General features: G+C 56.2%; 7 protein-coding genes across 7 annotated transcripts; 3 read left to right on the top strand and 4 right to left on the bottom strand.

Annotated features, from left to right (window-relative positions):
* Window positions 1-651: 651 nt before the first annotated feature.
* On the bottom strand, window positions 652-1,435 carry BO66DRAFT_394797 (uncharacterized protein). The gene has a single exon (XM_025648072.1). It carries the CDS (start codon window positions 1,169-1,171, stop codon window positions 704-706), a length of 468 nt encoding a protein of 155 aa, XP_025500097.1. The 5' UTR covers window positions 1,172-1,435; the 3' UTR covers window positions 652-703.
* A 205-nt stretch (window positions 1,436-1,640) lies between these two features.
* On the top strand, window positions 1,641-3,820 carry BO66DRAFT_460390 (acetyl-coenzyme A synthetase; the record flags this gene model as incomplete). The annotated part of the gene is made up of 4 exons (XM_025652296.1): window positions 1,641-2,894; window positions 2,980-3,240; window positions 3,320-3,449; window positions 3,516-3,820. Coding segments are annotated over 4 exons (1,950 nt in total), but the record flags the coding sequence as incomplete, so codon positions are not given.
* A 2,781-nt stretch (window positions 3,821-6,601) lies between these two features.
* On the bottom strand, window positions 6,602-7,306 carry BO66DRAFT_187443 (uncharacterized protein; the record flags this gene model as incomplete). Its single annotated transcript, XM_025642429.1, has 1 exon — window positions 6,602-7,306. A coding segment is annotated over one exon (705 nt), but the record flags the coding sequence as incomplete, so codon positions are not given.
* Window positions 7,307-8,059: 753 nt separating this feature from the next.
* Window positions 8,060-9,493, bottom strand: BO66DRAFT_414517 (MFS general substrate transporter; the record flags this gene model as incomplete). Its single annotated transcript, XM_025649472.1, has 1 exon — window positions 8,060-9,493. One exon carries the CDS (start codon window positions 9,491-9,493, stop codon window positions 8,060-8,062), a length of 1,434 nt encoding a protein of 477 aa, XP_025500094.1.
* Window positions 9,494-11,038: 1,545 nt separating this feature from the next.
* On the bottom strand, window positions 11,039-12,074 carry BO66DRAFT_460379 (RTA1 domain-containing protein; the record flags this gene model as incomplete). Its single annotated transcript, XM_025652295.1, has 2 exons — window positions 11,765-12,074; window positions 11,039-11,697 (listed from the first exon to the last, which is right to left on the bottom strand). The coding sequence occupies exons 1-2, from the start codon at window positions 11,916-11,918 to the stop codon at window positions 11,039-11,041; spliced, it is 813 nt and encodes a 270-aa protein (XP_025500093.1). The 5' UTR covers window positions 11,919-12,074.
* Window positions 12,075-13,137: 1,063 nt separating this feature from the next.
* Window positions 13,138-14,411, top strand: BO66DRAFT_332066 (Zn(II)2Cys6 transcription factor domain-containing protein; the record flags this gene model as incomplete). Its single annotated transcript, XM_025644114.1, has 2 exons — window positions 13,138-13,206; window positions 13,293-14,411. The coding sequence occupies 2 exons, from the start codon at window positions 13,138-13,140 to the stop codon at window positions 14,409-14,411; spliced, it is 1,188 nt and encodes a 395-aa protein (XP_025500092.1).
* Window positions 14,412-14,695: 284 nt separating this feature from the next.
* BO66DRAFT_442295 (DUF3425 domain-containing protein) lies at window positions 14,696-15,582 on the top strand (the record flags this gene model as incomplete). The annotated part of the gene is made up of 2 exons (XM_025651414.1): window positions 14,696-14,777; window positions 14,858-15,582. 2 exons carry the CDS (start codon window positions 14,696-14,698, stop codon window positions 15,580-15,582), a joined length of 807 nt encoding a protein of 268 aa, XP_025500091.1.
* Window positions 15,583-15,686: the final 104 nt, after the last annotated feature.

Here is a 15,686-nt window from a genome sequence, read left to right as displayed (position 1 = left end):
ATTCAGTGATTGGTCACATGCTGCCGAGACGAAGAGCAGCACATATTGCAGCATAGATCTTTACTAAGTATGTTTATTTCCGTGAGCTTGGGCTCTCATTTACAAGCGTATGGGAATGAGTGGCCAAAGAGACACCACCTGAGTTCTAGGATTTAATTGCTGAACACTTGATTCGAATCTTGGTCTGACAATATGCGGTGGGGTTATAATCACCAGAGTAATATTGGCGGGCCTAGCGGCCTGTGATAAGGGCTTGCATACTGCTGCAGGATGAGCACGGGCCTGTTTGTGAAAGTGTGAGGGGTTCATTTTCATGCAGCCGATGATCGGATCGGCCTTGGGCTATACTTGATCGGGAAGAGGAAGAGATGAGATCCCGATCTGTATCTGTCGGACGAAAGGGCAAAAAAAGAAAAGCACAAATAAAAGAAATGAAAACAACTCACTAAGAATACAAGGCCTCATCACATAAGACATGAACCAGGAGCTTCCGATAGGACTAACACAAACTGCCGGCGGCCCTGGGCCTTGGTTGCCTGAGGCTGCTTACCCACCGCCCGCCCATCTTGGTGGCCTTATAGCTACCTAACTTAGTTCTCTCAGTTAGCCTGACGTAGTCAGAATCCATCCATCTTCCACCTCTCGGAGACGTCATCACGAACCAAAGGCGCGTCGAGGCTGAAGGAGGCCGCGTTCGGCTCACCTAGCATATCTTCAGGCCACATGCGGGGTTCAGTCCCATCAGCAAGCCCCACGTGCACCCAGTTCTGGAAGCCAAGCCACTCTGAGGTGCGACTCCCGGGATCTGTGGAGATAAAATCTGCCTGGACCCTGGCCCACTCCCGGGTCTGCAGTATCCGCTTGAATCGGCATTGTGTGTCTTCCACGTGAAACTGCACCTCCCGAGACGATAAGAGACTCTCCAGGGGATCGACATTTGCATTCTGTAATCTTCTACCAGGGCTTCTTGCATAGACGCTGGTGTCGATCCAAACTTTGAAAAGTCCCCGACAGATCTACGACGGGTCCTCGAGGGAGGGGTAGTTGAGGAGAATCCAGCTGGCTCTCTGTGTTCTGTTGGAGTATCCAGGGCGAGTAACAGTGACTTTACATCCTTGGAGGGTCCGGCCCCGGATGTCCCATCAATACCCAATCCAACGCTCGATCCCATGAAGCCGTGTGATATGTCTCTCTTGCTCGGAGGTGATCTCCACAGAATCAAGGACCGCCCTCGAATCCTAGATCAAACCTCCATGTTTGGCGAAGGAAATATGTGCGATCGCACGGATGGGGACCGCAATGACCATGGCGGCGACTGGGCCGGGGTGGAGTTAGGGTTCCGTTCTAGGGGTGCACATACTACTCCGTACGGGCTATTGTTACCTATGGATACAGTACATTCGTCTGCAAAACCTATGGATCAAATGTATTTAAGGCCACAAAAGTCGCCCTCTACTCCTACTCCTACTCTACGAATGAATCCACACCTCAATGAACACTCACTCAAGCCCACACCATCCCAGTCACCCATCCACGATGGCCGAACCCACCGAGCCCACGCCCACCACCCTGGTTGATGTGCCAGCCTCATACAACTTGTACGCAGCCCCAAGCCCCGCCTAACCCAGCACCAACCCTAACTGCCAAATGATACCCCCAGAAAACACCCCTCCACCCCGCACCTAGCCAACCTGGGCGAATACCGCCGCCTCTACCAACAGTCCCTACGCGACCCGGACCGCTTTTGGGGAGAGATGGCGACCTCCTGCCTGCACTGGGACCACCCCTTCCACACCACCCGCCACGGATCCCTGGAAGCTGGCGACCACGCGTGGTTCCTCGGGGGCCGGCTGAACGCCAGCTACAACTGCGTCGACCGCCACGCGCTCGCCCACCCGGACAGGCCCGCCATCGTCTACGAGCCCGACATCCCGGCCGGCGAGCCGCAGCCGCCGCAGATCACCTACGCCGAGCTCCTGCGGGACGTCAGCCGACTATCCTGGGTGCTGAGGGATCTCGGCGTCCGCAAGGGGGAGATCGTGACCGTGTACATGCCCAACATCCCGGAGGCGGTGGTCGCGATGCTGGCGTGCGCGCGCATCGGCGCCGTGCACTCGGTCGTCTTTGCGGGGTTTTCGGCCCCGGCGCTGCGCGGCCGGCTGGAGGATGCGCGGTCGCGCGTGATCCTGACCGTGGACGAGGGCGTGCGCGGCGGGAAGACCGTGCCGATGAAGCGGGTCGTTGAGGACGCGGTGGCCGGCTTGCAGGACCGTGACGCCAGCTGCAAGTGCAAGTGCAAGTGCCTCGTCCTCCGGAAGACGGGCAGTGCCGTGCCCTGGTCGCAGCGGACGGACGATGCGTGGTGGCACGAGGAATGCGCGCGGTGGCCCGGCTACTACGCGCCCGAGGCCATGGGCGCCGAGGATCCCCTGTACCTGCTGTATACCTCCGGGTCGACGGGGAAGCCCAAGGGCCTGCTGCACGCGACGGCGGGCTATCTGCTGGGCTGCGCCGTGTCCGGGAAGTACGTGCTGGATCTGCAGCCCTCCGACAACATGTTCTGCGCCGGTGACGTTGGCTGGATCACCGGCCACAGCTACCTCGTCTACACGCCGCTGGTCCTGGGGCTGACCACCGTGCTCTTCGACGGCACCCCGGCCTTCCCGACCTATGACCGGTATTGGCAGATCCTCGCGCGCACCCGGGCGACGCATTTCTACACGGCCCCGACCGCCCTGCGATTGATCAAGAAGGAGAGCGGGAATGGTTACGTTGCGGCGGCGCAGCATAACCTGGAGCGTCTCAGGGTGGTGGCTTCCATCGGGGAGCCCTTGGCCGCCAATGTCTGGCAGTGGTGTTATGATACTCTTGCTGGGCAGGTGCATGTTCTGGATGTATGTTCCGCCCTCCCTTCCTCCTTCTCCTCAACTTTTGGGGACATGCAGACGCCTGAAGTAAGAGCGCTAAGAAAGACCGCAGACCTACTTCCAAACCGAGACAGGCTGCCATGCCTTTGCCCCGCTGGCCGCGGTCACTCCGATCAAGCCCGGATCCGTGGCGCTGCCATTCTTCGGCTTCCGCCCGATTCTGTTGGATCCGGTATCTGGGGCTGAGATTCGGGACAGTGAATCCGAGGGCTTGCTGGCTTTCGATCAGGCGTGGCCCAGCATTGCCCGCACGGTATGGGGGGACCATGCCCGGTACATGAAGACTTACTTCGAGCAGCATAGAGGATACTTTGTGAGTCTGCAACCACCCCCTTGGTTTTTTCTGTAGCCAGTTGGCACGTACTGGGATATGGAAAGTTAAATAAGTCCAGACGACTGGAGATGCTGCCATCCGAGTCAAGAACGGATACTTCAAAGTGCTGGGCCGGGTGGACGATGTGGTCAATGTATCGGGCCATCGACTCTCCACCGGCGAGATAGAATCCGCTCTCTTGAACCATGGTCCGTTGCAATCACCCATGCATCAAATGCTGCAGACAAAGGCAAATGTGCTAATCATGCTGGCAGGCGCCTTTGCCGAAGTTGCCGTCGTAGGGACCCAGGATGAACTGACCGGACAGGCATTGGTCGTGTTCGCGTGCTCAAGAGATGACCTCGAGGATGAGGCGAGTAAGGCGCAGCTCCGACAGTCGGCACAGCAGCACGTTGGGAAGTGGGTCGGTCGCTTTGCTGTACCCCGAAAGGTGTTCCTCGTCGACGATCTGCCCAAGACTCGATCCGGCAAGATCATGCGACGGATTCTGAGAAAGATCGTCGAAGGGGAAGAGAAGGAGTTTGGAGATCTCTCGACGGTAAGTATTCTTTGTGAGTGAGCAATGAAGACAGGCAACCGTCATGTCTGGACAGTACGAAGTGCTAACCACCACAATCTCCTGTGGGCAGCTGCTACGCCCAGAAGTTGTACGCCATCTTATCGTCGAAGTCGCGGCACAGCAGACTGCTGTGGACCCTCACGAGACAGTCAAGACAGAAGTCCACAGGGCGCCGACAACGGATGTGCCATATCCCTTCCCGAGCTACAGGATCACGTATCTCGATCACATCCTCCCCCCATGCCACATGTTCGGGTTCCTGACCTTCACCAACACCTCCTCGGAAGGGATCAGGACCCTGAAACAGGCGACGGACCAGCTCTGCCAGCATTTCCCCTTCCTCACGGGTGTGGTGGTCCCCTCGAGTCGACCCATCCCCAAGAATGAATACGAAGTGCAGGCAGCCCCCGCGTCCTTCCTGACTGAATACCCGATGCTGCGCGTCGAAGAGCGTCCAGAGATGGACACACTCCACCCCGACGAATACATCCAGCAGCGGTACCTTCCCATCCGGTTCCTCACGCCGCCGGAGGAGCCCATGCCGCTGGTGCGCTTCCAGGCAAATGTGACCAGAACACAAACGATCCTGTGCGTGGTCTACTACCACAAAGTCCTCGACAGCACCGCGCTGGCCGTGGTCCTGCAAGCGCTGGCCACGCTCTGCAGAGACCCGAGCGCGCCGGCAGAAGCCCTGCCCAGCTCCCACGCCGCGGAGCAGCGCTCCAGAAAACACATCGCGGAGTACACAGCCCACGCCTCGGAGCCCGCAGCACCATTGAACTGGACTCGCACCCCGCTGGCAGTGGATCTCACCCCGCCACCACCCGAGAAAGTCCCGGTGAGTCGACACTTCACCCTGAGCGCCGAGCGCATCACTCAGCTCAAGGACGCGTGCAACCACGCCCTCACGTCCACCACCACCACCACCACCCCCCGCCTCAGCACCAACGACATCATCACCGCCATCATCGGCCTCTGCGGCAACAAAGCCCGCCTCGAAACCGTCCCGGACGCGATCCCCCCGAACCCAAAGGTGATCATCGCCGCCAACGTGCGCAAACACTGCCACCTGCCAGCCACATACATGGGCAACGCCCTCTCCGCGGTGGAGACATCCTACCAGCCCAGCGATAGCTCAAAGCCACTACCCCTGGATGCTCAAAGCGCTCTGTTGGACCTCCCGTCAACCATCGACCGCGCCGCCCTGACGCAGCTGCTGCACATCGCCGTCGCGCTGCGGCGGGAGATGGGCCGACTGTCCGAGTCCTACATGAAGGGTCTGTGCCGGACCATCGCCGATACCACCGACCGCTCCACCGTCTTCCCGGCGTATGGCACCAGCATCATCGTCTCCAGCCTGCGGTGGATGGACGTCTACCTGGATTTCGGGGAGCTCGGCCGCGTCCGGCGGTATGATATCCCCGAGACCAAGGTGAAAGGTGTGTGCTGGGTGCTGCCGGCCAGGGATCTGAGTGGGGACGTTGCTGCGCAGCCGTATGAGCTGAGGGTTGTGTTGGAGGGGGCGGCGATGCAACGGTTGCGGCAGGATGCGCTGTGGCGGTGGGTGCTGGTGGAGGAAGCCGCGTGAGAAGATCTGGAACCTGCGGCGTAGAGAGGAGATCAGGGACATGTGCTATGCTTCATCAGCAATGACGGGAATGCCTTCCTTCTTCAGTGAGCCAACGGTGCGGCCAGGAGCTTGGCTGTTCGAGTGAGGCACGGATAAAACCCCTCAGGGAATCCTTTCCAGATCCAAGTCGCACATCAAGGAAGAGCGTAGAGAAGTCACCATTGATATACCAAGGCCACCATGTCAAAGCCACATGAACAATCATCAAGGCTCCGCCTCTGTAGTTACGGAAGGAACCGTTCTCGCGACAGTCGTTTCTGCAGAGCAGCCCATCGAAACCCTAGCCCGTCTCAGCAGCGCCGCAGCGACCCCAACCCTCCCAGCCCCGCACACGCCGCAGGAGTCAGCATCTCAAGCCCAGCCGAGTATAACCTTGATGAAATGACCCTAATATAACCTGTATTGATCTTCTATTCCCCAAACCCTAAAACGGATTACGTCTGCTCGGCGCAAACACAGAGGGCGGGATGAGGATGGGAGTGGGAATATCAAATACTAAATCAATCGGAGTAAAGCAGGGTCCAACCTTGGCGATGCAGCCGGAGACTCCTTGGTTGTATCTCGAGGACTATAGTAAGTAAGGTATTAACCGCTCCAGCAATGATGCTGATACTTCTCCCTGCAAACCAATTGGTGCCCCGTTGTGGCCACTGGGAACCTGGAACCCGGGCGGGGATAACCAGAACACACGGAGTACAGTACGTAGTTCGGGGCCCCCTGGCCTGGTTCTGCGGCTGTACCCGCACCAGAGGACCCTCGGTGCGTGCCTTGGATGAATCTGATATTGATAGATACTTCTAATAAGCGTAAACATGTGGATAAAGACGAACCATTCCGCATGAGGGTTTGCTCTGTCATTGGTATCGAGGATTCTGGTGCATGACTTCACCAGCACAGCAGACAAATCCGGTCCCAGGAAGCGTACTGTACAAGGCAGATAACCTTTTTATCACATTGAAATTCTGTATTCTGGCTTCCAGATACTATCCCGCCTCCATGGAACAATCACATAACACCGATTCCTCATCAGCAAAAGCAATAGAACCCACTCAACTCGCCCTTCCATGCCCCAATCCCTCACCTCACAACCAGAAACAAAGCACAGTTCCTGCCCCTCTCCCATTCCCCCAACAACCCCCCCAACCACCCAATCAATACCCCGTCGGCCGCACCGCAATATCCTTATACGCCTCCCTCCCGTCCAGCAACGCATCCGTAATATTCCCCGCCCACGCCGCCGCCGCGTCCTTGACCGCGCCCGCCGGGATCCGCGCCACCACGCTGCCCGTATACGTCAGCGCGGCGGTGTGCTCCTCCTGCAGCTGGGAGTAGATGTACCAGCCGCCGTCGCTGGAGGCGGCGGTGGCGGCGATCGCGGCGTGGATGCCGATGTAGTCGGCCACGACGGTGGAGATCTGCGCGGCCAGGGTCGCGAGGGGCGGGAGGAGGGCGGGGGCCTCGGTGGCGTTGAGGAAGTCCGGCTGGATGGTTTTCGTCTCGGCCAGGAGGGCGGTGATGAGCGTCGCCGCGCCGGCGGTGATGTTGGAGATGTCGTCGCCGCCGGGGTAGGTTTGGATCTGGGCGTCCAGGGCGCGGGCCGCGGCGGTTAGGGTGGTTAGGCCTGTGGTGAAGGGGGTGGTGTCGCGGGGTTGGAGGGGGAGATTTAGGGTCTTGGTGGTGAGTGGGGTCGCTGCGGTTAGGGTGGTTAGGGCGAAGAGGAGGGGTGTGGGGGGAAGTTTCATGGTGGAGAATTTGTAGGTCTTGGGTGTTGGTGTTGGTTGGGGGTAGAGGTGGGGTAAGTAGTTTGTATGTTGAAGAGGGAACAACCTGCCAGGGAATTGAGGTAGGGAGGTGATCGTAGGCTGGTGAGGGGTCTGTTCCTGCTTTTATTAAGATGCATGCATGCTGCTGGTTCCTGTCGGCTCACCCTACTTCCCCTCCCCTCCGTTGGCAGGATCATGGAGGCTGAAGAATATGCAACCCTGAGCATGGCATGCACACCGCTGGTGAGCCTCATTGGCGCAGACTGTATACAGATGCATCTACGGTCAAATCAAAAAGGTCTAGACTATCCGAGCGCACCAATGGGACTTTTCAACAGTGGCGAGACCATGCATAAGATGAGGGGGAAACCCTGAAGGATCTGGCCGCTAGTCCCAGAAAGCCGAACCCGGTTAGGGCTGGAGATTCACCCTCACGCCTGCATGGGTCGGACATGCCGCGTGGCTGTAGCAGGCTCAATGGTGCAAGCTATCGCAGCTATGAGCACAAAAATTGCAAATTTTACTTTATGCTCGAGCTTACCCTCGTATCCATCTTCCGTTCCAGCTGCAGATGGGCAATTCGTGCTGTATCCTGGGGTGCTGATCAAGCAAAGCACCAACTGGAGAAGAAGCAACTGCAGTTCTACCTATTGAATACTATTTCTGATTGCTACATTGTCCTCGTTCTTTTTTCTCGCATTTCTTTGCCTGTCGTCCGTTATATTCTTTCATTTCTAGCTTTTCCATTGCGGCCGATTGAAATCCCTGTAACCTTCATCTCAGGACGAGACACACAGAATAAGGGTTGAAAGCCCTCGGTGACTCGACGGTTCCTCCCGCAAAGGCTCAGAGAACATGTTCCTTCTCCTCTGCTTTCGGAATACGCACAAAGATAGCACAAATAAGTGCAGCCACGACAGCCATCCCCAGACTAAGCCACCAGATCGCGCGCAAAGCCCCCAAATCCAGATCATACCCCGCGCCGGGATTCACGCGCTGCCCAACGGTATCCGCCAGAGCGGTCCCAATGGCCGCAGACAGATTCTGGATGGTCACCAACAAGCTGCCCGCGGCGCCCTGGAAGGATTTCGGCACGCTTGAGGTGATGAAGATGGAGGCAGCGGCAAAGGTCAGGTCCGGCCCGAATGTGACGAGGGTGATTCCCGGCATAGCCAGCGCCCAGTAGGTGGTGTGGGCGGTCTGCGGTAGGAAGAAGACCGGGCCCATGGTGAAAGCGATCATCCCCACGGCAAGCAGCCAGTGACCGGGAACGACGTGCAGCGTGCGCGAGACCACCCAGGTGGCTGCGACTCCGGACACCAGGTTGGGGATCAGGTATAGTGCGACTGTGATGGGGGCTTTCTGCTGGGTGGAGAGGAAGAAGCGCACGGCGTAGAACATCCAGCCGCCGATGTAGGCGCCGTAGCCTAGGAAGTAGGAGATTGCCAAGGAGGTGAACCCGGGAGTTGTCCAGAGGCGGTTGTCGATCAACGGGCGTGCGGCCCGCTGCTCGGCCAGGTAGAACAGCCCAAAACAGAGCATCCCGGCGATGATGCTGGAATACGTATATGGCTGCCAGCCGGTGGGCGCGCCTTGCGTCAGGCCGAAGATCACGAGTCCGCAGCCTGCCGCGGCGCAGACGGCCCCCATGGCATCGAAGTCCTTGAGGATTGTACTATTATGCTGGGGTGCAAATGAAGGAATGCACCAAATTGACGCGAGGACACATAGGCCACAGAGGATGGAGTTTGCGGCGAAGATCCAGGGCAGATGGGCCGCCAGCGCACCACCCTTGAGGCAGCCGATCAAGAACCCGATGGGAGCCATCGCCGCCATCAGGGAGAAGATCCGGTTCTTGCGGACCCCGGGTGCATACAGCCGGCCCAGGAGGCTCATGGAGGAGGCCTGGAGTACCCCCACGGCCACTCCCTGCATGGACCGCGCCACGAAGAACAAGACCGCGCGTCCTGGGCGAATGCTGAACACCAAGACCAGATTCCAGATGACTAGCCAGCCGAAGGCGAGTGTCATAGGCGGTTTCGGGTCCGAGAGGTCAGCCACCGACCCGGCGATGATCACAGCCACTCCATTCGCTAACAAGAACGAACCCACCAGCCATGGTGTACTCCCCTCGGTGACATGCAGGGCGCGGGGAAAGATGAGTTGATTCACGAGAACGTCTCCGAGAAATACCCCGAAGAGTAGAAGGCCCATGGAGCACAGGAGAACAAATACTATTTCGTTGGCAAAGTTAGACACCTCGGGGGGCGTACTCTGCATGACCCGATGCTCTGCCTCTTCCACGTCGAGTCTAGAGGTTAGGCTACCGGCAGTGTGGCGAGCGTCATGATTTTGTGGGAAATTGTGAATGTGTTCATGAGTGTGTGGGAATGCGGTCTGCGAGACCTCTTCCACGCGACGCAATGCAGGATGAGTGGCCTGTTTACTTAGTGTAGCCTCAACTGGCGAGTTGAGTTGGCTTTGGGAATCAATCATGGCCATCGGATGTCTGCTGTTGAAGAATGCCCGGTGATGTTGAGAAAGCGGGAGGAAAATGTGCCTAAGAACGGGGACGGGGATTTGCAAAGCTGTTTATAGTTAGCCTTCTTCAGACTTGAAGCGCGTACAGCGGCTGAAGCTCATAGTCTTAACCCAGTACATGCCTAGATAGCCGCTCTTGCCTGAGGTAATTTCGAGTTTTCGAGAATTTCGACGCCCCCCACCGAGCTATGACAGGGATCAAGCTACCGAGCAGCTCTCGGGATTCGAAACCCGAAGCAGCATCAGCCTATGATTGTTAGCCAAGTGGCGCTCTCGTGATGAAGACATGGGTGAATACGATGACTATTCTACCTTGGGAAAATCAGGACCTCTCCAAGCCCTGCGCAGGGTGCTCAGCAGGGAGTTAAGCTACGAAGAGGTTGGCAAATAAAGGTTTAGTAATTGCTGTACCAATCCTTGACCATCAATCGTCGCCAGAAATCGTATGTCTCTCTATTCTACGTGCAGCAGCTCTTCAGAGCAAATGATCGGCGAACAGTCAGGTAGTTGTCATATTACTAATCTCTGCCACTGTTCGAATGTGACAAGCCAACCCCGCGCCCTAGGGCGGGGGTGTGATCATATTGACATCTAGCAATCGATTGCATTTGACTCATTTCTTATGCTGAGACTGCAGAGTGCGACCCCCTAGCCGTCGTTACTTAGCACCCCCGCCTTGTCGTTCAAAGGATTATGAGTTGAATAACGTGATTGTGCTTATCTCACCGGACACGCTTGGCATCTAGTCAGGCATCCAGATGTGACACAATCACCGATACCTCAGCAGTAAATAGCAGACCCCTTACTCATGCAATGCATGAAGTAAACCATCATAGTGTCTTTGCTAGGATCGAGGAATATCTCTTTCGACAAGAATTGTTAACTTGAAAGCCCAGTGGGTGCATTTGATCCATTCGCAGTCTTTTCCATGGGAACTAACAAGATCACCAACGGCTACATCTTCGTCTCGGTCAGTCGCCTAGCTTTGTGTTTGGGGTCAGCCCTAACGTAACTCGGACATTTCAGGACCATTATGTGATTGAAGAAATTTAGCTGCCTGATGGAGGACTGTAATTTGAAAAGGTAAGGGGGAGTCAAAAGCTTCCCCGCCTTACACTCTTCGTCGGGTGAACGTATTTTTCAGTTCATTTACATGGCGCTCTCGCTGACAATATGTCTATGATTCTTCGGTTCTGAGTCTAAAGCATAGAACTACAGTTACGTCTAATAATCAATGCTAACAGTCGCAGATTTCACTTCGTATGGACGAATCACTCAGCTCCCTCACACCAAGGGCTCTTCATAGAACCCCTTCTCCCGCAGCACCTGACTCGGATGACAGACATTCAGCGTCAAACATCCCAACAACATCAACGTCGCATCAAACACATAAATAAACACCTCATGACCCTGCAAACTCCCTTGACTCCCCTGGATATACTCCGCCACGCGGTAGATCGACCGGACCATGATGAGTGCACTGACCGCATACAGAACCATCAAAAGTCGTTCCCAAGGCACCGCCAGCCCAATCGACTTCTCCGTCGGGCGTTCGCGAATCCTCCGATGAAAGACGGCGGACACCGCCATGAAGACCCCGAAGAAGACGATCTGCACGAACAGCCCGATGATGATCATCCGCTCGCCCAGCTTGACCTTGCCGGGGGTCTTGGCTTGGGCGAGAATGCCGCCGCCGCCGCTTTGGAACAGAAACGAAAGAACGTCGCCGGTAACGAAGATCCGGGTGAGTTTGGTGGGGCGGATGGGCGCGCGGGTGTCCCCGTCGACCAGGCGGATGATGCGCCCCAGGATCATGTAGACCGACGCCGCAAGGAGAGAGGGTCCCAGGAGGAGAAGGAGGCTTTGGCCTGCGTAGGGGGCGACGGACCAGTTCGGGGTCTGCTTGGCGCTGACGGCGCGGAGAGCGTAGCCTAGGGTTTCGACTGCTGGTTGTTAGGGCCGAGGCTTGATCGGACTTTCCGGTGTTGCGGGAAGGGGAAGGAGGCTTACAGGCAATGCCGATGATGAATGGGGTCATGAAGCGACTCCCCGACCGAGTGGCCTGCCAGATATGTCCCACTCCTGTGACTAGGAAGCCGATGGTGAAGATAACGGCTGCCGCGTAGGACGGGTCATAGCGGTACAGAACAAATGAATCGGACATTATGGAAAAAATGGACGGGGATCTGGGAGAATGAAATTCAAGGCTGTGAGGACTGCATTTTGAGAGTTTCTGATCAACGAGATGGTGCTTATATAGTGGTTGATGAAGTATCGTTGAGGTGTCAACTCAACGTGGAGTATCAATTCTTGACTCGACAAGGTGATCTATATATGGAAGTGATTCGGGGTGTAGGTACACCATACCCGATTAGGCAAGGTGTACGGCAGTCGAGGTTTAAAGTTTCCAGCCCTCGTTTATCAACTGCCGATCGGAGATTTTAAGCTGCTTTCTGAAACATGTGGAGTCATCCACGGTGAGAATACGACCAGAAGAAAGGAAACAACCGTATCTGGTATAGTGTACGCAAGTTTCTGATCTTTCTGATACCAGCCAATTTTAGCACGCTCAGGTTGATAGATGAGATGAAGAAAAAGTGACTTCAAGTGCAGGGCGTGGAGCACTGGTTTAGCGTAAGCATGCATCTCAAAAGTAGGTATAAAAATCCAGTCGAGTCCTATCAAGTAGCATGGTACAGTACTCAAAATAAAACCCGCTCGCACCAGCCCCCTTCGTCAACTCCTCCCAATGGCTCTCACCAACCTGGCGATTATCGTGATCGTGATCGTCTGCTGTTTAGCCGTCACGTCTCTTGGAGCAGGTCTCGCCTCCTTTTATTCATCGCCGGAGGAGGAGGGCAAATCGGTGTATGAACCATCGGCCGAACAGCGGGGGTATATGCGATCAATACGACTGCGGGCACTCAACAATCTCGAAGCTACCTTGAGACCAGCGTCTCATCCATGAACGGTCGGATAAAACCCTTACTGCATGTTAGACTATCGCGGCTAATCGAGCAAGCGAGGCGAACAGGTCACGATCTGACGGGCCTACGTCTCTAAATCTCACTCAAGTTCCTTTCTTTTTGCTCAATGCGAGTTTGGATGGCTACAACATACCAGGGCTTGACAGGAAGGTTTACGGGCATGGCAGGAACTACCGGAACCGCTGTGGGACCATTTTCTGCGACAGTATTTAATAAAGCCGGTACCCCCGACAACCCGACCCCATCATTTCCATCTCTCACACCAATTTCCCGCAACTGGCCCATCTCCTAGCAAACCTATTTATTGCCTACCGTTTTAAATTCTCCTCTATCATAGCTTGAATCTCATTTATATCCTGATATTTCCTTCTGTCTCCCGACTTGAGCTCATTCCATATGCCATCGCGTCGTGCCCATAGTAAATCCCGGCATGGCTGTCTGCAATGCAAGCAGCGACGAGTGAAGGTAAGCTACAGTACGATAGTCACCACAACAACCGACAATTCGAAGTCTTCGACGTCTACAGAGCTAACATCCCACTCACCGATTAGTGCGATGAGCACCAACCAATCTGCTTGCGATGCAAAACCAAACGTCTACCCTGTAGTTATCGAGCAGTGTTGACAGCCTCTTCCTCCACCCCTCCCGAAACCGGAACAGCGAGCACAGCCTCTACCTTACCGGAGACGACCACTACGATCCTCACGCAACCACCACTCCCCTGCGAGGCTGAGCCCTCCCTCAACCCCCAGGATCTAGAACTAATGGTGCAATGGTGCACGCACACGTATGCGACCCTTTCTCGAAACCACGCCGTGGAATGGATCTGGAAATCTGTCATCCCCCGAAGGGCGGTCCACGATCCCGCGCTGATGCACGGCATCCTCGCCCTCTCCGCACTGCACCTGGCATTCCTCCACACCCATCCCCGGCGCAAGGACTACCTCGACATCGCGCAGTGGCATCACCACAAATCCATCTCCGGCGTCCGCAGCATCGAGGCTCTTAGCGAGGCCAACGCCAGCGCAGCCTACGCCCTCTCCAACATCATCATCATCTTCACCTTTGCGCTGCCTCTACTCAGTGGTAACAGCGGCGGAGGGGAAGGGCAGCCCTCGACCCCGTACGACGAATTACTCCAGATCTTCCATATGAGCCGTGCCTCGCTGAAGATCTTAGTCGCAGTCTCCGAATGGGTGCAAGCAAGCGACCTAGCGATCCTCGCCACGGCCGCCCCAGTCGGGCAATCGAGCGCCCATACTCGGACGTCCACGTTGCCAGCGTTCCTGGACGTGGCCCTCCGAGAACTTGCCTTGCTGAATGGCCGCTTGGGGGAGGATAGTTCGCATCATCCCAGCGAAGTGTATGGGCCAGTCATCCGCCAACTCCGGGTGGCATTTGAAAGTACCCCAAGCGAGAGTAAGGATGGGATCATCACAGCGCTCTTCTGGTGGATCTTTGGCCTTTCATCGGAGTTCTTGGATCTTCTGGGCGAGAGGGAGCCGTTTGCGATGGTAATTCTGGCCATTTTCTGTACGTTAATGCACCGCCTGCGCGGGCAGTGGTGGATGGATAACTGGGCGGAGAAGGTGGCCCGGGATATCCGTGGATCCTTGGATCCCTCGCTAGCGAGCTTTGTGCCCTGGGGACTCTGTTTTGAAGACCGATGATGAGTTTGATTAGGCAACATTCTCATGATGGGTCCTGAAATTGAAGGATTGATTATGTTTCGGTAATAAGGGGCGTATCACCGATATCGCCGACCTGCCTCAGGCACCAATCTTACCCTTCACAACTTCGGACGCCAAATCCCGGGCTCGGATCTTCCCACCGAACAACCACCAAACCCGAACAAGGGAATTCTTTCTGACTCATGGTCCTTGCCTTTTGATTTGGCCAGGATCGAAGAATAATGTCCAACGAACCGGAAAGTAAAGCTTTGACCGCCGCCACCATGCCTCCGGATAGCTGGCTTGGCATACTGGAGCCATCGCTAAGACGCAGATTACAAAATCGACTCAACCAACGTGCAAGACGTAAGTACTCGCTGATCCGTAGACACGAGTCTCATAAGCATGAGTCCCGTTGAGATGATCCAGTCTTACAAAGCACGCAGGGCGTCGTATTCGAGAGTCTCAGTCAGGGAGTCGCGCTGATGAACAACCGCCAACGCTTGCCCTTCGACCGGCCGATCTCGTGCAGTTACTCCTGGGCATAACACAGGACTTGCACATTCTAGGTCCAGACTCCCGAAACACTGCGCAGAAGCTGCACCAACTGGAGACGGCAGCCATGGCTCTGGCGTCTGCTGCCTGTGGCTCTCCGGTTGAAAGCCTGCGCCTTGGAGTCACGCGGCTTAATACGCTGCGAGCCATGCATACCAACCTCACGGTTCTAGGCTATGGCGAGCAAGACACGGATGACGATGCTCAATCGGTATTCACACTACAAGGGCCTGCCTTTCCGTTGAGTCAAGCCTACCCACAGAGGCAGCTCCCACCAGCATTAGAGCCAACGGCCATTCAGCGCCGCGTGCCGCATCATCCATGGCTGGACCTGTTTCCTTTCCCACATCTGCGCGAGACCCTAATTCTTGCGCAGGACTGCATCGATGAGGACCAGCTGTGCCACGATATGTGTGGTCGTGGTCTGGAGGCGACGGGAATTCTGGTGTGGACGGATCCGTGGGATCCCAGGGGTTGGGAGGTCACCGAGGCCTTTCTGTCGATATGGGGTTGGACGGTTCGTGATTGCCATGACCTTCTCCGTTCGACCAATATGTGGAGAGCCCGCCGTGGAGAGAAATATTTGCGCTTCCCAGGGGCGGAAGGTAGCAACTGACGCTCTCCGGCACACGGATTGTGCCCGAATTAGCATATGAATACTTCTTTTCGTGGGTTGTGCTCTGGTACCTGATTACTTACGCGCCACAAAGGTGTGCAGCC

This window comes from Aspergillus aculeatinus (assembly GCF_003184765.1).
Source record: "Aspergillus aculeatinus CBS 121060 unplaced genomic scaffold BO66scaffold_52, whole genome shotgun sequence".
Classification (NCBI taxonomy): Eukaryota; Fungi; Ascomycota; class Eurotiomycetes; order Eurotiales; family Aspergillaceae; genus Aspergillus; species Aspergillus aculeatinus.
Note: the sequence above shows the minus strand (reverse complement) of the source record. Positions and strands in the feature narration are given on the sequence as shown.

Coding starts and splice junctions, on each gene's coding strand:
- BO66DRAFT_394797 (XM_025648072.1), bottom strand. CDS start 1,171: ATGGGATCGAGCGTTGGATTGGGTATTGATGGGACATCCGGGGCCGGA.